At 47.0% G+C, this 21,636-nt stretch overlaps 1 protein-coding gene across 1 annotated transcript in view; it reads right to left on the bottom strand.

Annotated features, from left to right (window-relative positions):
* Positions 1-21,080, bottom strand: part of PRKG1 (protein kinase cGMP-dependent 1) — a 531,163-nt gene extending 510,083 nt beyond the window's left edge. The window contains exon 1 of the mRNA XM_075109355.1: positions 20,722-21,080. Coding sequence (XP_074965456.1) covers positions 20,722-20,987 — 266 coding nt within the window. The 5' untranslated portion in view covers positions 20,988-21,080. The remainder of the gene's footprint in view (positions 1-20,721) is intronic.
* Positions 21,081-21,636: the final 556 nt, after the last annotated feature.

The following is a 21,636-nucleotide window of genomic DNA, read 5'->3' on the forward strand; positions in this document are numbered from 1 at the left end:
ATTTCAAGGTGCATCCACATGCACCCAGGAAAGCTATCGATATGGAGAAGCACATGGTAACCATTTTCTTCCCACTGCCCCATCATTCAAGGCTCTCTATCCATCTCCTGGCACTAAGCGGTACCACAAGTCAAAAACAACTTCCATTTTGTTATTTCCTCGCAAAGCCAGATCCTCATTATACTGGGGCATATTGCAGTTTGAATGCAAAAGCTGCTGCTTAGCTACTAGTTTCAGTTCAGACTTGGTATTTTTACAACTAGAGATATGCTTCTGAAGCTCTTCACAATCTGAAATACTGTCCCTTTTCCACATATACTTCTGGTCCCTGGGATTTTTTAACTTAGGGGTTTTGCTCTCCTCTTTCTGTTTGTCAGTTGTGGCCACACAATAACTTGGAAGGGGCATTACAATTTCATGAGGCCAGTAGCTGCAAATCTCCAAGCCTATAACATCCCGATGAACATACGCCATTTAATTACCTGTTCAAAAAGCGCACATACTTGCAGTCTGCGCACACCCTCCTCTCACAGAATACCTCCCATCCATAGTGGGCTGCTGGGTCCTTTCCCGCAGCACTATATACCACCACTCTTGGACCAAACCAGTGCCTTCACCTCCTTTCTGCTGGGGAAGGCAATGTGGGTCCATAGGAAACATAGGCAGCACTCTTCACCAAACAACAAGTCACATAAGCTGTCCTAAATTTCTTCTTCTCCTACTGCTTCTGAAAGGCAAATCCAAAGGAGTCCCCAAGCAGGAACCAGTGGCACATCCTCCACACAGCTTATTTTGAAGGTGCCAATGATGCAAGTCCCAAATAAACCTGCATCATTTCTCATTTCAAGCCTGAATTTTCCCTTCAGTGCTCTTAAATGAGAAGTACGCTTCAAAAGAAAAATCTGTGTTTAACCTCCTGTACACTTTTTTTTGTTAAAGATCAGTAAAATGTAATTTATTTTAGCGTGCCAGTCCTACTTTATTACACTGATAAACACAGTAATTACTTTGTGCTGAATACATTTTTGAACATATACAGGTGAAAACTATATTTGTAAAGGCAAAAATGAGACTACCTAAAGGCTCTAAAGTTTAGCCGGTAGGATGAAATTTCACTTCTTTGGGAACATTTGTCTTTAGTGAAAGCAATGTCTAAGCACGTGAAATTGGGTCGTAATTATCCCATTATCATTGTGTGGGTCTGAAGGCTAGACCAAGATAATGTCAATGGAAAATGTTTCCTCCACATTGGGAAATCATTACCTCAATAGTTTCATTAGTGGAGTATTAGGGTCAAGCAGCTTCTACTGCTAACAGGCACTCAGACAACAGAACCAGCCTGAAACAGCAGCATCTCAGCTGCTCCTTCAAACCCTGTGACGTAAAACCACCTCTTACGATACAGGCTGGGGAGAGAAACGCTTGTGAGGGGACCACCAGAGAGAAGAGGAGGAGAAGAAACCACACAAGCACGAAGCCATCCTCATGTTCTCGCCATGGCAGCTGCAGGTGGGGTACCTAAAGACCTATACAGCATGTGCTAGTCTATAAAGGAGCTATATATTTTATGTATATGGGTTAGCATGTAGGTGAACTATACAGGATATACCAGCAGTAGCCCCATCTTTAGAACAATAAAGAGATCTTCAGCCACGCCAGTTCCATCTGTTGCAAGAGGGCTGTGGCAATCCTGATGGTCTCTAGGTAAAAGACCACCTCTGCTTTCCAGACCAGGTGCCTCAGGCTAAAGAGGAAACGTGTTAAAATAAAAGGAGGGAGAAAGGAGGGCTTCTGTAGAATAAAATGGAAGTGTTAGCACGGCTTTGCCAAGACACCACAGGCCAGGGAGAAGAGCCTTCTGTTCACAAACACCACAGCCTTGCTATAAACACTAGAATTGCCCAAATTCCACTTATTTCATATTAATTGAAGGGGGCAGCAAAAGTCCCATAATCAGGATGGTAAACTCGATGGTCTTAGCTTCCTTAGGAAGGTAAAATACCATTATTGGGCAAGTCCCTGGATAAAAAATGATCTTATGGGTCAACATCTTGACAGATTAAAACACAGAGTGGGACATGTGTTATGGACAGTCGAAATATTGGAAAACAGGTCTTTATACACTGGCTTTTCAAATTTAAAAAAAAAAGGTAGGCCAAAGGATCATTAAGTTTTCTCTCCTGATGATCTTCTGCAAGTTTTGAAATACTGAGAAAAACATTTCAGAGGGCCAGAGGAAAGCAAGTGCTCCGTGAAGATTTTTAGCAGGTAAATGGAATCACACAGATAATTGTGTCAGCTTGACATCAACCCTGGACGTCCTTTGGGATGTGTGCTTCTCAATTTAATTGCTGAAGAAATTAAGGTAATATGATGAATACCAATCTATGTGGCTCTATAGAAAATAGATCTTATGAAATAAACTTAGCAAATTTTATTAAACCAGCTGCCAAGTGGGTCAAAAAAGCATTCACAGCAATGTAACAGCATTAGGCTGCTGTAAACTGGCTGACTTACAAACCTGAGCTCACTGAGCATGTCTCCAGCTCCAGGGTTTTTTATCTCGGTGGAGGGGAGGTTAAAAGCAATGAGCTGCCATCAGAAAAGTGCTCGGGAAAAGCGTGAGAACGGGCAGCTACTCCAGCCAACAGTGAGGGCAGGATTTAATAGTGAGACCATGAAGTTAGACAAATTCAGGCTTGAAATGTGGAACAAATATTTAAGGCAGAGGAATTAGGGCAATTAGTCTTTTCAACAGTTTGCAAGGGACCGTGGTGCTTTCTCAGTCACTGGCAAATTTTTAAACCACAATCAGGAGACATTTTAAAATTTTATTTTTCCTAAAAAACAGAAATACACTAGTGAAAACAAAACCTCTGAAAAGGCTAATGGCCCATCTCCTGCAAATCAGGCTAGATGAGCACAGCCGGCCTTGCTGACCTTGTAAGATACCCACTTATGAAAACTAAAGTAATTTTCATTCATTCTTCTGCCATCTGACATCTTTCAGGGACACTAAAAGGGCTCAAAAGTGGATATAAATGTAATTGTAAAGTCTCTTTCTCTAAATCAAGGTTACACGCTGAATTTACAAATGCTGTCAGGCCAACATCCTGCAGACTTTTCAGCCTGGAAATGCACATGGAATACAGATGTACGGACTTTATCGGCTCCGTATTATGCCTCACAATGTGAAAATGATTGCATGACGAGTAAATCCAACGCCCACGCAAATAACTGCTGCTTCCAGTTCCTAATGAATCACAGACCCAGAACAGGGTCAGAAGAATAGTCATAGTGGGGGAGAAAAACCAGCTCAAACATACTGTTTCACATGTTTCCTTGGGCAAGAGCGATCAAAGAAACACTAGCTGGGGAGATTAATAGCATCATGTCAGTGGACAACTAACCAATATATTCCTGTGAATTTTCCCCCTCTATTTTCACATTTTATTTAAAGCCTTTTAAAGAGAGTTATTTTTAGCTACTTAATATTTAGCAACGAAATGAAAGAGAAGAAGGAGGAGAAGCCTTCCGACACAGAAGTCAACCAACCCAAAGTGAAAGGTGGAAATCAGTTGTACCTCCTTCTGGTATTGGAGTAGCAACTACAGGTTATGGGTCAACCCAGTCAAAGAGCTGCAAGAGTCAATAAGCTGCAGGAGCTGGGTGGGAGAGACAAACGTGATTCCACATCTTCTGGGTGCAAATAGTCTCTGTAATGAGCTGATTACCTTCACTGACACTTTGGCATAGATTTAACTGCACAGAGCCAGAAGAGATTAATCAGGCACCAAAACTTCCGTAAAACTGGCCTTCTGTTGACCCATGACACCATTTCCACTTCCCTTTCCTAACCATTTTTGCTCTTCTGCCCCCAAACATATGGTTTTATGGAGTAAGAAATTTCATATCCTGAACAACCACACCAGCTCAATGCATTTTTTTCCAGCGCCCCCTCCCAAGACAAATGAGCCTCTGGTTGAAGCTGCCGCAAGCAATTCCCCACCAGAAGATAAATATTGACTTTGAATTTTTATTTTTCTAATTATTATTTTAATGCCATGGAGGGGAGGGACAAATTTCTGTTTTGCTTCAACCCTCTCTGCTCCACCAGGACTGAGAAGGGAAGATGCAAAATGTCAGTGTTTCTGCAAGGGAGACCAATCACTATGGTCTGTGTTTCTGAAAAGGCAATCCAGTCCTTTCCCCAAATTGGGTATCTGATAATAAAACTGCAGATCAAATCAAGACACGTGCTCCTGGCAGGGAGAGCCTGACTGCCAAAAGAGTGTGTTAAAGCCCCAGCCATATATTATGCGACGAAAGGGAACATACAGATTTCAACCTTTAGCTTGACATAGATTTTGTAAACTAGTGTGAAAATCAATGGGGAAAAAAAACCCAAACAAACAAAAATCTTTTATGCCGCTTTTCTGAGCTACAGGGGCAGCTTAAGACAGAAATAAATTTGCTAAGGCAGCAGCCGGTGTATTGTCTACCCAGGTGTTCACACAAACTGCTCCCCAAAGGAGTGACTCCTTGCTGCACCAGCGTGTGAGCTGTGACAAGGTATGTACCTCACCTCCGCAGAGCCCACACAGCAAGCCGGAGCCTTTCTTCTGGGCTTGTATGTGAATAGATGTCACCTCACAGATGCCCAAACCCAAGGAGAACAGGGCATCAGAAATTACTTAGAAAGATTTGAAACAGATGGCGATTTTAAGGTTACTGTGCAATCCCACTCTGCACTGTCACTAGCAGAAGAAAACACAAAAAGGAGGCAAAATAGGGCAAATGCAGCTTTCCCCCTAGGGAATTGCCTAGCTAGGGGGGAATGTTCCATTTCCAAGCGACGTCTATAAATGTGGTTGATATTTCAGGTCTCCTCCTGACCCTACTACTAGCCAGTACATTCACCTTGGCTAAGTTATTCACATTCCCCATTTGTAAAATGGGAGCAAAGAGACTCGCTTCCAAAGGAAAGCACTTGCAAACCTACTGATAAAAATCATTCTAACACCTGGGACGTTGTTCTATGAAAATTTTCCCTGTAGAAACTGATCTTGGCTGAAATGGCATCAAAACTGACCACAGGACTTTGTGAAAAGGGTAAGACTAAACCTCACTGTGCCCCCAGCCTCTGGCTGAGTGCTGCATCCCCATCTGTCCTTCATATTGCCAAGTAAAATGGAAGATTTCATCTGAAATGACACCAAGTTGAGTGGGGAAGCAGACACTCCGGAAGGGAGAGCTGCTCTGCAGGGAGATCTGGATAGGCTGGAAGGGTGGGCCAGGAAGAACCTTATGAAGTTCAACAAGGACAAGTGTGAGGTCATGCACCTGGGGAAACATAATCTGGGAGTGCAGCACAGACTGGGACCCACCTGGCTGGAGAGCAGCTCTGTGGAAAGGGACCTGGGGGTCCTGGTGGGCAGAAAGCTCAACATGAGCGAACAGTGGCTGCTGCGGCCAAGAAGGCCAACAGGGTGCTGGGCTGCATCAAAAAGGGCATCGCCAGCAGAGATAAAGAAGTCATCATTCCGCTCTACTCAGCGCTTGTCAGGCCACACCTGGAGCGCTGCGCACAGTTCTGGTCCCTGCTGTACAAAAAGGATGTGGGCAGGCTGGAAGGGGTCCCGAGAAGGGCCACAAGGATGATCAGAGGACTGGGAAGCTGCCGTACGAGGGTAGGCTGGGAGAGCTGGGTTTGTTCAGCCTTGAGAAAAGGAGGCTCAGAAGGGATCTCATCCCCATGTACCAGGACTTAAGGGGCAGCTACAAGAAAGATGGCGACTCCCTTTTTACACGGAGTCCCATGGAGAGGGCAAGGGGGGATGGACACAAGTTGCTCTTGGGGAAAATCCAACTGGACACCAGAGGGAATTTTTCAGAGTGAGGACAGTCACCATTGGAATAATCTCCCCAGGGAAGGGGTTGACTCGGCCACGTTGGACACCTTCAAGAGTCGTCTGGACAGGGTGCTGGGCCATCTTGTCTAGGCTGGGCTCTTCCTGGGAAGGATGGACTAGATGATCCCTGAGGTCCCTTCCCACGTGGGATTCTGGGATTCTGTGATTCTGGTGTCTTGCTGTGCTGCATCCATGAATGGCCTTTATTTGTCCTTATTTACAGTCTGAGCCTCATCCTTGTTTCAATTCCTTTGCTGACACAAACACATTATTTTTTAATAAGCTGATGCTTTTCCATTTACTAAAAGGCATAAGTCATCAAGCCACAGCCCATATGTATATACCATTGTTGATGCTTGCCATAATGAATCCAATCACTGTACACATAGTTATTCTCCATCCTCTTCTGTTACCTGCACGTAGCACTGCTGTGCTCCACCACTGCTGCTGGTTTCCCTTTGCACGAGCTCTGCAGCTCTGCCTTTGGACCCCTCCTCCCAGTGAGTCTTTTTTAGGGATCCTGAGATCCTCCATAACCTGGTACTATTGCACTTGTCTGAGTTTTTGCCATTTGCAAAGCTAAATTCAATGGTCTAAAAGCAGATGCAGCAAAAAGAAATGAGCAGTTTCTCCAAGACTTTAGCATCTTCCATCCTGCTCCTTGTGGTGGTGGAAACATTCACATAAATCACATCTGGTTAAGACAACATGATGTACCCCAGCATCACAAAACATGCTTTTCCCCCATTTCCACTGAGCTTAATGACTTCTTATTTCTTCTGTTCTACACCAAATCAAGTCCTGGTTAGTTGCTGGAGGCTACTGTCAGTCTTCTTGTTTCGTCAAGTGCTCAAGGTTTGTACCTTGTCTACAGAAGGGCCAAAATGTGCATCACCCCAAGATTCCCTGCATTTAGCATCAAAATGTTAATTCTGTTACGTTGTATTTAAAAAAAAAAAAAAAGGGCATTTTTCCACCATTTGCCTTCAATTACACAGTAAATACACAGCCTACACGGAGAAACCCCCTTGCTGGAAAATTGAATTTCGTAATGTAAGAGCCATCCAAGCTGCATGGAGGGTGATGGGCCAAGTAATCAGGCAAGTCAAATTCATCAGAAAGCTGGTTACTCCTAGGGGCTTTTTCAGGGGCTCCACTATGGACTTGGGAATAAAATTCCTTAATTGTAGGTTACAGTATCTGGGAATGAAACAGATCCCTGCAAAGAAGGGCTCTTCTGCTCTGCAGGTAGCTGCAGCTCCTTGCCAGTAGGTGAACACCACAGCAAAGGAAAATGCATTTCTGCCAGGGAAATATTAAGACCCAGGTGAGACACTTAAAACAGGAGATACTTATTCTGAGGAGATAACTATCCCATTATCCTCTTCTAAACAACTTTATTGTATCAGGGCTCAAATTGCAAAATAAACCAATACATGTTAGTAAAGGAAAGATCTCATGCTATTATTTAACACCCAGTTCCGGTCTTGAAAAGAACATGAACAGAGTCAAGCGTGTTAGTAAACTGCTTGTGTCCATACGGTGCACTTCTCTAATTAAATCTTGCCCAATATTATCTTTACAGGAAAGTAAAATTAAAAGTCTACTTTTTTTTTTTTAAGGTCCAAGATTTTTTCCTCATCCTTCCAAAGTAACTTGGTATTTAAGGAATAGGAAAACAGTCTCTTTTTTCAGGAAAATTTACAGTTGTTTCTGGATAAGTAAAGGATGACTGCTACTTTCTTAATGAAAGACAACACGAGAAGAAAAAAAGGGAGAAAAAGGAAAATACACTGCCATTTGCTTGTTTTCACATGCCCATTTTATTGCCAACCATCTTCACAGAAGTTCTCGTTCAGGTATGACGATGCCTGGCTCCTCATGGATTTCACTTCAATAAACAGAGCAAGGCTTTCAAATTTTGTCTCTAGCAAAAAATGAGACCGATTTCAGCTCTGACTCGCGGAGATAGCTTGTTATTTTTCTAACCACACCCAGGAGGTGGCACCCCCAAAACACAGATGTACCGAGTTTGCCATGCTCAGCTGCCCAGAGCTCAGCCCCTTACCGAGAAAGTTGAACTGTCATGCTTGCCTCAGCTCTAATCCTCTTTATTATGTATATATAAAACAAACAAACAAACCCAAAACACTTCTCATTGCCCTCTGACTGTCTGTCATCTGCAATGGTGTGTAAATACTGCTCGTCATTCGCCTACTTGGTCCTTCTCCATGACACTGCTGGAGCTGCTAATTGTGGAGAATCCATCCATCTTGTAGCTCTTCGAGGACCACATCCACGTCAGCGGAATAGGAAAGGACTGCAGAAAGAAGGGGGGACACCATTGCACAGGGAGGCAACAGATAATGGGCCGGAGCTGTGCAGCAAGCGATTTCCATGCTCCTTCTGCCTCCGCAGAGCTGCACCATGGGGTAAGGAGGCATTTGTGGCTCAGGTTTTTAAAGGTCAAGTTTGGGGTTACTCCAACATATTTCACCTGCACTACAAGGTTTAAGTGAAACATCCCAGTGCCCGCTGCACACTGGCGAGAGGAAGCCTGTAGATATGGACCAGGCTGAATACACACAGCCAAATTGCCCCAGAATAGCATATTCTCCTCCCTTGACTGCAGTGAACAAGCTCGGACTTTGCATGCAGAAATGAAGCTGTTTGACATAAATGTCCGGGTTGTCTCTGCTTTCTTCATACTTGGGTGGCCCTCGGTCCAGCCAACTTCAGGGCTACACAAGGAGATGCTTTCATTAAATGGATGAGGGTGGGTTGGAGACATCCCACATGCAGCTCATTTCTGGATGCTGAAGTACAGCTCGCTGTTCTTGCTGCTCTTCCAGCGGTTCATCAAGGCGAGCTCGTCCCACTCGCCCACACTTGTTGCCTTCTAGCCAAGTTACACAAATCCAACAAATTGGTTCACTTTTCTTATTTCCATGTGGCCAGGCCACGTGAGCCCTCTCGGTGTCCAGGCAGGAAAACCAAGGTAGAGGTGCTGCAACCCATCCTCCAAGGCTTCATCGATGTGTTCAGGGCAGTGCTGCATGGCACAGTGATGGGGACAGGAACAGCATACCCAACATCACCCAGCTACGAGACATGACTTTAAGGTAATGCAAGACAAGGAAATACCCTTAAATAATAAAATCCTTACTCTAATCCTCAATGACATGCTCAATGTCTTGAGCATGTGTTGGATTAGTTGCCCAGGAGCTATGCCATGTTCTTTACCTGTGCTTTTCTTCTTCAGTCATCTTCTCAGACACCACTGCCCTCCAGTGATAAGTGCTGGGAGATGAAAAGCAAAAATGCCTCAGAGTACTCTTGGGGACACAGTCTTGTTATTGCCAACATTTTCCCATGTGGCTGCCAGACTAAAGCAACTTTCCAGTTATTTTACTGAAAATTCTCTCTGCCACGCTGCAGCCTGCCTTTCCTTCTGCTTGTGACTGTAGCAACGATCCCAACCCAGATGGGAGCCGATTCCCACCAACTGCAAAAATAAAAGATATTCTTGTGGCCGAGCCATATTAAAGTCCATTGCAGCCCCAAAGTGCTGGGCATGTTCCTACAGACACAGGACAAAACTGCCCTCTAATATTTGCAGAGCAATTTTATAAAGCAGAGCTATCCACCCAAGCCTCTCAAGAGCTGTTTGCTCCTTCGTGGCTTTTCACCATGCCACCTCTCCAATCCACTGCAAATCTAACTTTTCCATGCTCACCATATTTCCACAACAGTCCTCCCAGTGCACAGATTTATTTTCTTTTGACTTTCAATAAAACTATGGACTTCAGCAAGGAGGAAGATTTGAGGCATTTATGCCTAGCTTTTTTTTTATAGGTAAATTCTTAAATGATACAGTCAACAGCTCCCCACCAGCCTTATTTGAAACATAATATTTCTCCTCACATCTTTCCCTGGACCATAGTCACTTCTGACATGCCTTCAAACCATTAAAAACAGCCCAACTGGAAGCCACCTTCAGGATGTGTTTCTTAAGGGACTCCTTCCTGCTACACCCACTGATTCCACTTGTTAAAGTTGCATTTTTTTCTTAATAATTACACCAAAGACATCTACCGTACACCCAAATTTTGGCACACACATTAAGCCATTCAGAGGATTTGGGTATATTTGTTTGGGATCTCAGCTTATCACCTGCTCAATAAATTATCCTTCCTACCTTCATGCACCACAGGATAAATAATATAGAGCACGGATCTTGGGCCTCAGCATATGAAGCATTAAAGAGTTTAAAGAAATCAAATAGTGATGCTGTTGCATGCAGATTTTAATTTACTGCTACAAGGACCCGCACATGTATGTTTTATCCCATTCTATGTACCAACAAGTCTCAAAACCACAAACACTCGAAGAAAGCTAATGCCAAAGGAGTACAAAATAAAACTGATTTAAGTCAAACAGAGGTAAAACTTCTTTTATGCTTAGCTATAGCTTCAGCTTTTATTTTTCTCACGGCTCTAACCCAAATTGTACATCATTGCAGGTCAGGAAGACTTTAATATCGTGTTCACCTGCTGCTGTGCAAGTACACACTACCCATAATGTGCCTCTATTAAAGCTCCACTTGATATATCCACCCTGTAAAACATAGAAAGGTTTCCAAGCCCTAGAGAGATCAGGCACTCCTGCTCCAGTGTATATAACAGTCTACAACGCTCCTCACATCTTTAATGGATTATTTTAATGGACCCTCACTCTTTCAGAGGTACAGCAGCATCTCTTGGAAGGGAAAATGCAACACAAAGCTGCTTCAGCAGGTCCTTCAGAGCTCATCGTCTTTCAAGAAAGCCATCAGCTGTACTTTAGGACAATATATAATTTCCTATTCTAGTAGATGTTTAAATGAAAATTTACACCTGCTCTGTTACACTGGAATTGAATGCATTGGAGTGCATTGCAAAGCGCCCCCTGAAAGCCAAAGGGTTTATCGCACAGCCAGGCTCAACTGCAGAGAAGGATGCAAATGAACATCTTTTTTTAGGTTGAGATTGTTTAGACCAGTTTGTGCTACAGTGAAACATTTTCCCTTGACACAAGTTTTCTGGGATTTATTCAAAATTCTTCCTGGGAAGAGAGGAAGCCATTTGATAACTAAGCAGATCTCATTAATCTAATCATTGACCAGCCATCAAAACTGAAGCTGGAGGGGGCAGCAGAGTGGGCGGTTTCTGGGGGACAGCAGACCTAGTCCTGGTCACAGGCTCTCCAGGATGTCACTTGAGCCTACTCTGAATCCAGGATTGTCCCTCCCTGGCTGCACGGCATCTCTGCTCTCCATAGCTTTGGTTTACCCTCTTGCCATGAGGTCTGGGTACAGCCACAACCACCTTGCTGGCAGATTTGATTTCAAAGAGCTCATCACTCAGGAGCACTAAGTCACCAGCATCTCAGATAACCCAGAAACATTTAGTTTGGACGGTCTCGGGTCTGCTCCCAGCATAGTCAAATTTGCAGGTGTAGCTGGTTGCTCAGGGCTGTGTCCAGGTGAGTCAGAGCAGTCCCTGAGGACGAAGAGCCCACAAGGCATGGCGATGGCAGGACAGATTTGGGTGCTGACTCAGCAAGTCCCTTTCTTACTCAGGTACATGACCTCCACCTGATCTTTCCACCTCTCAAGACCCCACTGGACACAGCCAAGAGGTCTGATTGCACTAATGGAGAGGTTGTTTCCCCTCTCTTGTAGTAATTTGCACAAAACTTGGGCTTTACCCTAGATGTGAATTTTATCCAAAAATATGAGCATCATCATTTGTGCTGGCAGGTCCCCACGGTTGGGTCTGGAGCATCCTAGCTTTTGCTACCCCATGTGTGCTCTTGAGCTCAGCCTGCCTCCCTCTGGCTTTTTTAGAATCTCCTTCATGTGCATGTGCTTCATTTGTGATTACAGGGTTTTATTACTAATGAAACAAATATGCTGAAAGAACACCCGTGAGCAAAATGCAGAATAACCCTATAAAAAAAGAGCAGTCCTCATCTTTTCCAGCCGGGAGGTCACAGCAGAGGGTAAAGCTCTTTAAGAAGCCCCTTGCCAAGCTCTGCTAGATATTTTCCAGGACCTGTATCAACTCTGCAGGCAACCAAGTGGATATCTTGGGAAGGCTTTTTCCTGAAGTTTCTCATTAGTAAAGCTGCAAAGAGGGACTCGCAGCCTCATTTTAGTCCTTTCAATCTCATTTTACTGTGATACACTTCACCACCTGGGGGATTTTCACTAGAGAATTACCTTTTCCGTGGTACAGTTCTGACAAAAATGACACTTGCTGTGACTAAAAAGAAGTCAAATAAAGAGTGACTGTGGCCAAGCAGCTTACAATACCTTATATGCCTACATCTATGCACTGCTTTTAAAAATGCAGTGGCAAGTGAGACACGGGACCCTTTTTCTCCTCCGAACCAACTGATGTCCACAAGCTACTAAGGAAAAATTACACAATGCATTTGCTAAATCCTGTCTCCCTTTTATACTTTTTTTTAAATGAGCTCACATCAAACATCTGAGAGAGAAAAGCAGTTTATCATGACCTTGCCTAGGAGTGCCTAGGTTTCAAGCTTACATGTAATCACATTTTCAGGGATTCGTAACCAAAGCAGGCAAGTCCTGGGAGGGCAGAAGGTGGGTTAGATGGTAATCTGGCAGCTCCCTGGGTATCTGTCTGCCTGTGGTTTAGTCCCCTGAGGGAGGCACCAAAAACCTCATGACCTGAGGCATTTAAAAATAGGCAGAAGAAAAAATTTGTGATGACGCTGCTGGGAACAACTCTGCGTCAGCCGGGGACGGGCAGCGGCAGCTCATCCCCTGCCCATCCCGGGCCTGATCCTGACCCCAGGGACTACGTAGTCACCCCCTGCACAGTGCGGTGTCAGTATGATTGTGCTGACACCCAGCAGGTGATGCACGAGCTGTTAGCCGTGATGGCGACAGTCAGGTTTGGGTTGTCATGTCATGGTGTCGTAGGCTTTCCTCGGTGCAAAGCCGAGCAATAAATAGTGAAGCCAAATATTTCAAGTTTTCATTAAAAACCACTTGGAAAATTTTTTATTCTGCCATCTTGCCTGACCCTTTTTACAAGGGCCAGAGATCATACAAAATAATCTAATTATTTCCTATTTTATATAAAAATAAATATATGCTTGATATTATTTTTGCAGGAGGTGGAAGGCAAAGCTCAATTTAGCTGCCTTTCATGTGCTGTTGTAGCGGTGATGCCGTTCTGCCCACAAGGAAACACTGAACAGATACGATAGAAAAGGGCGGCTGGTGATAGACAGACAGACGCCTAGCTGTACCCAGCAGAGAGGTGCCATCCGGTGCCCTTCAGGACATGATTTCCCCGCCTTGCAGCTCACTTTTCAGGTCTCCTGTGAGCCAAAGGAAAACAATGCCCAGGGAGGGGGGAGTGGTAACTTCAGCCCATTAAAAATTAAAAGAAGGGAAATGGTTTCAATTGATTAACCATAAACATTTGCTCCTCTCTCTCTCTCTCAAAATTCTTCTGCTTATTTTACTGACCTCGGCTCTCTCGAGGGACGTAATGACCCAAGCCATACCTCTTCCTACGGCATGCAACAACCCGCTTGTCTCCAAAGTTTGCTCAATATCCTTCACTGTTTCATGCCACAGTCTAAATTGCTCCACCCAAATAATTAGAGAGGAGATTGTCCAAGCACAGAGTATGACTCCCATTTTAATTACTCCCTTTGCAGTATTTTCCGGCTATGCCCAAGTTAAATTACACCTGGTCAAACATCCCTCCCTTGTATTTTCCTCTCTCTTTGGGCCAGTGACATGCTACTGACACCACAAGCAATGAGAGCAGTATTAAGTCTTACTATGCCAATCTAATTTAATCTAATAAAATGCTTATGATTTTCAGTCTCAGTCACCCAGGGACAAAGCATCCAAGGAATGCACTGTAACAGTGTGCTGGGAACAGATGGGAGCAGATCAGTGATGGGTAAACGAGGGAACAGAGGCATTTTTTAGAGTAGTAATTAACATCAGAGTTACTGCTGTCCCCTGTACCCTTCCTCTGAGCTTTGGAAAGTGATGCTGATTCTGACAGAGATATTGCTAAAGAGAGATAGCAGACACACAGAAGACTCAGAGACAGCAAAACTTGCCTGTTTGAACTGTTTGAGGCATAGCTGCTTAACGGTATCAAATATTAGATGAGCTATGGTCCCAAAATGTCCTTTCCTTAGCTTAAAGACTGTCCTTAACATAACTGAAGTGTTACACCCTTGGAGTAGGTTATACATTTGCCCCCCTAGTAGACAAAAAATAAAGCAAAAGCTCATTTTCCAGCCTCCCAAGGCCTCAAGGGACTGTTGTTACAGGTACCAGGGAAGCAGTTGGGTTGTTTTTCACATGGAGGCTGAATGCAGGATCGATATTGCTTTAGCGGTTGGCAGATGATGAGATCATGTCTAAATTAATGCAACTCCACCACCCGGCTGGGAGCTGAGTTCCCAGAAAGAGGGCTGAGGGAGGGAGCAGCACAGCCCCAGCTGCCCCAGGGAGGGAGACACACTCTCTTGCGATGCTTGGGGTGGTTGGAGCAAAGCATGGGTGAAGCCATCAACAGACCAGCCCTCCCCAGCTCCAGGGGTGGTGGAGGGGGCCACAGTGGGTGAGCTGCAAGCTCAAACTGTGTTATGGGGGAGGGGGAAGTGATGGAGAAGCGTAAGGTCATGCAGGGGATTGCTTTAGGCTGGTGTAACCCAAGCAGCCTGGCCCAGCTTTCAGGACGTCCTTGCCTTGAGTTTTGGACTAGAGACCTCTCAGATTGCCCATTTTTTACCCTCTGTGTGCTCAGTCCTGGCCTAAGTGGTACCCAAAGCCTGACTTTAGCAGCTATGAGATGGGTTGATCCTGCCATCATCAAACACCAGCTTATTGCCAAGAGTTGGAGTCAGGAGCTATATAAAGTTGAGAGCATCTGCTCCAATCTTCCATCCACAGTACCATATAGCCTTTAATACTGAGTTTAAACACTGTAGGTGAACACACACTCTCAGCAGCACATCTCCCCCAACACCTCAGACAAGGTGGAAAAGGGGGTAAATGATAGATTGATGCCAGGATTTCATCTGGAAAACCATCTGCAGGATGACTGGGCCAGGGCTGTGAAGCTGAAGCCACAATACACCCCAATACCTTGCCGTAAATGTTAGACCCCACTGCCATCTTGTGGCAAACGCTTCCCAAAATAAAGTAAAAGAGGGGAAAACCCGTCAAAAAGTTGTGGACAAGGTTAGCTGGTGCAGCCAGGAAGGATGGGAAATTATTAGGAAAAGAATGGGGAAACTCGTTGCTTCTCTTAAATGATGTTGAGACTGAACCTATAGTACTGTGCCAGATACAAACGGATGCAGAAAAACACAGAGAGAGGATGGTCTGAAACAATTTTGCAAAGTTGTGGGTATAATCACACGCATGAAGCATAGTTGCTTGTATGGCTGTGACTGCCTTTTTTTTTCATGGCTCTGGCACATTAATATGGGCAAAGATTTAGTGGCTATTTCAAAACATTTAATGGTTTCAGAAGTAATTTAGCGTCACCCTGGTTTGACTAAGGCTTGTCGACCCCAATAGGCAGGATTAAGCTGGAATTAGATATCGCAACTCTGAATAAAAGAATGCAGTTGCTGGAATTTACTGAGAATACAAATTAAAAGACAGGGATTATGGTTTACATCAATCATTCACGTGGCACGAAGCATCTTCACGAGAAAGGCCAAGGCCCTCTTGGGAGTAAATCTGGCAAGGGATGTCAAGGATACCAAGAAGGGCTTCTTCAAATACATCAGCAGTACGAGGAAGACTGGGGATACAGTGGGCCCACTGCTGAACAAGGTGGGTGCCCTGGGGAGACAGGATGCAGAGAAGGCAGAGCTACTGAATGCCTTCTTTGCTCCAGTCTTCACTGCTAAGGCTGGCCCTCAGGCATCCCAGCCCCCAGAGGTGAGAGGAGGTCTGGAGAAAGGAGGACTTCCCCTTGGTTGAGGAGGATTGGGTCACTGAGGCAAACAGGATCCTCACAAATCCATGGGCCCTCATGGGATGCACGCACAAGTGCTAAAGGAGCTGGCAAAGGCTCTTGCCAAGGCACTCTCCATCATCTTTGAAAGGTCATGGAGGACAGGAGAGGTGCCCAAGGACTGGAGGGTAGCCAGTGTCACTCCAGTCTTCAAAAAGGGCAAGAAGGAGGACCTGGGGAACTATAGGGCAGTCAGCCTCACCTCCCATCTCCAGAAAGGTGATGGAATAGTTCATCCTGGAGGTCATCTCCAGGCACGTAGAGGACAAGAAGGTTATCAGAAGTAGTCAATATGGATTCACCAAGGGGAGGTCGTGCTTGACCAACCTGACAGCCTTCTATGGTGGTGTGACTGGCGGGGTCGACGGAGGGAGAGCAGTGGATGTTATTTGCCTCAACTTCAGCAAGGCTTTTGACACTGTCTCCCAGAACGCCCTCATAGGTAAGGTGAAGAAGCATGGGTTAGATGAGTGGGGAGTGAGGTGGACAGAGAACTGGCTGAACAGCAGAGCTCAGAGGGTTGTGATCAATGGAGCAGAGTCTAGATGGAGGCCTGTCACTAGTGGTGTTCCCCGGGGGTCTGTGCTGGGTCCAGTCCTGTTCAACAGATTCATCAATGACCTGGAGGAAGGGACAGAGCGTCCCCTCAGCAAGTTCACTGATGATCCCAAGCTGGGAGGGGTGGCTGATACACCAGAAGCTGTGCTGCCATCCAGCGAGACCTGGCCAGGCTGGAGAGCTGGGCCCAGGGGAACCTCAGGGAATTCAACAAGAGCCAGTGCCAGTCCTGCCCCTGGGGAGGAACAACCCCCCACACCAGCACAGGCTGGGGGTGACCTGCTGGAGAGCGGCTCTGCTGAGAAGGACCTGGGCGTGCTGGGGGCAGCGAGGTGACCCTGAGCCAGCACCGGGCCCTTGTGGCCAAGGGGGCCAACGGTGTCCTGGGGTGCATGAAAAGGAGTGTGGGCAGCAGATGGAGAGAGGTTCTCCTCCCGCTCTGCTCTGCCCTAGTGAGGCCACATCTGGAGTGCTGCATTCAGTTCTGTCTGGGGTCCCCAGTTCAAGAAAGACAGGGGACTGCTGGAGAGAATCCAGCAGAGAGCTAGGAAGATGATCAGGAGACTGGAGCATCTCTCTTATGAGGACCTGTGTCTGTTTAGCCTGGAGAAAAGTCTGAGAAGGAACCTTGTCAATGCTTATAAATATCTAAAGGGTGGGTGTCAGGGGGATGGGGCCGGACTCTTTTCAGTGGTGCCCAACGCCAGGCCAAGGGGCCACGGGCACAAGCTGGAACACGGGAAGTTCCACCTGAACATGAGGACAAACCCCTTCCCTGTGCGGGTGCCAGAGCAGGGGCACAGGCTGCCCAGAGAGGCTGTGGGGTCCCTTCCCTGGAGACATTCACACCCCGCCTGGACGTGGTCCTGTGCCCCTGCTCTGGGGGTGCCTGCTCCAGCAGGGGGTGGGATGGGATGAGCTCCAGAGGGCCCTTCCAGCCCCTGCCAGTCTGGGATTCTGTGATCTTTGGGTGCTGAAAACCCACAGATTAGTACCCCTTAGGTTTTCAGAAAGCACCTTGTCACAGGAATGAGGCAGTTTTGAAAATCCCAACCATCCTTATCTGGCTGTTAGTCCTAGCCAAGTGCTTTGAGTACACCTCGGTATTTACTTTTTGCATCATTTATCATTTACAGTGCTCACGCCGTGGCAGAGCCTTTGCTTAGCAACTGGGGATCACTTCCTAGGAACTGCTTTCTGAGGCATTAGCAAAGTGCCTCAATTGCTGTATCATCCAGTCACGCCATGGACAGCTCTTACCACACTAGAAAAAACAACAAAAAATAGTTTCTCCTTCTTTATATTGCAATAAGCACCTACCAGATGCAGTATCAGACATCAAATCTGTGTATGATCTGAAATGCTTATTAGGTTTAGGCACAAGTGAATAAAAACTCACTGAACAAATATAAATTCATTAATCATTTACAAGAAGTGTATCTCTTTCCTCAACACAAATCTCCGCTAGCAGGAATGGATCAAGAGAACAACAGGAAATATTTATATTTTGAAAACAGATGTAGGAAGAAGCAGTGTCCTGATTATTTTGGAGAAAAAAAAAAAAAGTCTTATTTACATCAGATACATGTGACCATCTACATGGAAATGCTTTGTTTTCTTCCATTAAAATTTATACAATTAAGTTATCAGGAAGAATAACAGCATTAAAAAATACTCTCAGAAAAAAAAAATACATCTTTTAATACTTTTCCATTTTCACAGCCCCTTCTCTTTGGATCTTTGCAAGTCTTTTACACCTTTGACCCTGCTACACATTACAGGGATGGGTTACAAGAGGCACGATGTACTGCCAGACACAAACTTTTATTTTCTGCTTTCAGCTGGGATTTAACTACTTTTTGGGTTTCTGTTCTCCCATTCACTAATTTCAACTTCTTGAGAGTTTTAAATGTTGGGGTATATTACGGACAAGCTTGCCCCAAATAAAATTAATTACTCTGTTGATAGCTCTATCTTTATCTTCAGAGATTAAAAGGCATTTGAAGGTTGATCCTGGACCAGGATGAAAACTTTTCTATTGGCATTAATTTGAAATCAAGGCACAAAACAGACAGGTCTAAACATCATATTGGGGGTTTCTATGGTATGGAAGTTGTCTCTGGGTTTTAGAAAAGAGGTATTACCCACCTCCAACCTCTCAGGGATCTGAAGATTTGTGGGATGAACAGTTTAGATTACACTATCATCTGCTGTCACTGAAACACAGGCAGGAGACTGTTATAGGTCTACAAGTTACTCCCATAAATAAGTTAGCCCAAACACTGTCAGCAGCTTTCAGATGAAAAAGCCAGAGAAACCCACAGAGACATTAAAGGGAGCTGGCACCATACAGATCCACTTATACCTCCAGTAGGCATCAAAATCCAGGAAACATTGTCATACTCTTGGCAGAGACTGACTGCAGCAAAACCCCCTTGCTTGAGCCCCCAGCACTCAAGATGCTGTAGCAGCAACCCCAAACCAGACCAACAGGCAAGCCACTCCCTGCAAAACCACATTTATTTAACCCACTGGTGGGTATTTGGCGACAATAAGGGGAAAAAAGGCAGGTTGCAGGTGCACCGTGTTCAGTACAGCATGCAGCTGCCTGTCACTCTTCCAGCAATGAGACGGGAGAAGAATTAAGTGGACCTTAGTTAAAACCCACGAGCAATCCCAAACTGGCTTGGTTACCACTGTCATGGCTACCATGAGCAAGGCCAAGGCATGGTAAGATGCTGGGGGATGAAGTGTCAGCCCGGAGGGAAATGTCTGCAGGCCCCACCAAGATTTTTTCCTGCCATTGAAACATCTCTGGGTGATGGGAACGATGCAGGATGGGGTAAATGACCTTGACAACATCACATGGACTCAGTGTTTTGTGGTGCAGCAAAGGAAAAAGTTGGACCTGGGTTTCCTCCCTGGCCACAATTTGTGGCCTCTGCTTCAGGCAGATGGTGCGAAAGGGTGTGCTAACCCGGGGAAGGATGAACCGGCATGCTCTGCTTGCGTAGCCGGCAGTCGCACACCTCCGCGGGCATAGCTGTTTGTTTTATTAAATCACCCCATACAGTCAGGAAAAAGAATAATAATTTTTTAAAAAAGCCCAAAGCCCAGTGTTTCTTGTTTATCTTTAAATGAGTAATAGTCTCCTTAACAAAGGGCAGAGGACAACCACGGAGGGAAGGGCAGGAGTTTGGCCTGGGTGACTGCTAGGTACATTGTGTGAGAAGATTGAGGAGAATGGTGTGGATCCGCACCCAAATACACCCGGCTACAAGAAATATTGTCAGGAACGATTTTGCTGAAATAAATCACTATGCATGCAAGAAATCAGACCGTCTCTTACTCAACAAGCACCAGTGGCAGCTTCTGCCAGAGGAGAGTGACGCCGGGTCCCACGCGCTGCAGTCGCACAGAACTTGTGCGCTCCCACAGCAACTTCCCCGGCACACTCAAAATCCCCTGGGAGCCGGAGCAGCGCTGCGCTCCCCGGTTTCACACGGTGTATTAAGGCAAGAGAGTCACGCACTTGAAAATCCCAGAAACCCCAGGTTGAATGACTCAGACCCCATGCCCCCCCACCCCCCAAAAAGAACCCCAACAACCCTCCGTGGGTGCCTGACACCCGTGCAGGGGGTTAACCGGAACCAAGTACCGGTGCAAAGCCCATGGCTGGAGGAGCATGGGCTTTAGGTTTTTGGGGACAGCGTTGGGAGGATGGGGGCAGGAAAGGGGGGTCGGGGGGGGCAGCACCTGGCGGGGATGGGGGAGCGGGGCGGGCGGGGGGGTGCTGCCCACTCGGAGCCGGCTCTCGGGCGGCGGCCAAATAACTTCAAACTGCTTCAAACTGCTTCAAACTTTTCCCAGCGCCGGGGAGGCACCGCCGCCCCCCCCCCCCCCCCCTACCCCGGCCGAGCATCCCCGGGGAGCCGGAGCGGAGCCGCGGCGGGGAAGGGAGGGAAGGGAAGAAACGGGGCCGGGCGGCCGGTAGTGGTTATCCGATCCCCCGCAGGGTTTCTTCCCGGCGGCTGAAAGTCCCTAATGCCCCCGGCGCTTCCGCCAGCCCCCCGGGCACGGTTGATGCCGCTTCTTGGGGGGCCGAGGTGGGTGTCCCACCACCTTCCCCGCTCCCTCCCGGCTACCCCAGGCGGGAGGGGTTTCCCCCTTACCTCTCGGCCTTGGTGAACTTGCGGAAAGCCTGGCGGAGGTCGTGGAAGGAGCGGTATGTCTGCGGCTCGGCGGAGATGCCCTGCGCCCGGGTGGTGCGGGGCCCGATGTGCGGGCTGGGGGCTGGCAGCACCGACTGGCATTTGTGCAGCCGCCGGCGCAGCTCCTGGATCTCCTCGTCCTTCTCCCCCAAGCGCCGCTCCAGCTCCTTGATCCGCTCTTCCTTCAGCAGCAGCAGCTTAGTGAAGTCCCCTTCCAGCTCGGTCATTTTGGGGGTGCCCCCCCGGCGCTAGAGCCGAGCCAGTCCCGGGCCGGGGCGGGCAGCTCTCATCGAGGAAACGCGGGCAGCCGCCGGATCCGCTCCCCGGGCTGGGGCGGGCGGGGGCGGCTCCTGCCCGACCCGGGTCAGGGCAGCGGCCCCGGCATCCCCGGGCACTGCCCGGCGCTCCGCCGGCACCGGCGAGCGGGAAACCGGGGCGGGGGCACGGGGGTGAACACCCCAAAAAACAGAAAGAAAGAAGGGAAAGGGGGGGGGGGGAAGACAAGAAAAGGGAAAAGAGCTTTTGTGCCACTCTGCGAGGCTGGGATCCTGGAAATAGCAACAATTACCATGTGATCGGAGGGTGACGCAGCTCCTTGTAACTGGAGCCGAAGACTTGGGATTCAAACAAGAGCTCTTCATAAATATTAAATTGCCTTCTGCTAATGAGCCACGTGGAGCCGCCCCCCGCCCCGCCGGGCCCTCCCTCCCGGGAGCTCAGCATCCCACCTCCCGGGTCACCCCACATATTACACTGCTGCGTTACCCCTCATTGCTCCCCTCGTCGGCACCCCAGCCCCTCCCGGATCCCCCTATCCCTCATCTCTGGAGTACCCAACCTCTGTCCTTTCCGGGGCACCCTACGTGCCACCCTGCG

This window comes from Phalacrocorax aristotelis, chromosome 14 (assembly GCF_949628215.1).
Source record: "Phalacrocorax aristotelis chromosome 14, bGulAri2.1, whole genome shotgun sequence".
In the NCBI taxonomy this organism is placed as follows: Eukaryota; Metazoa; Chordata; class Aves; order Suliformes; family Phalacrocoracidae; genus Phalacrocorax; species Phalacrocorax aristotelis.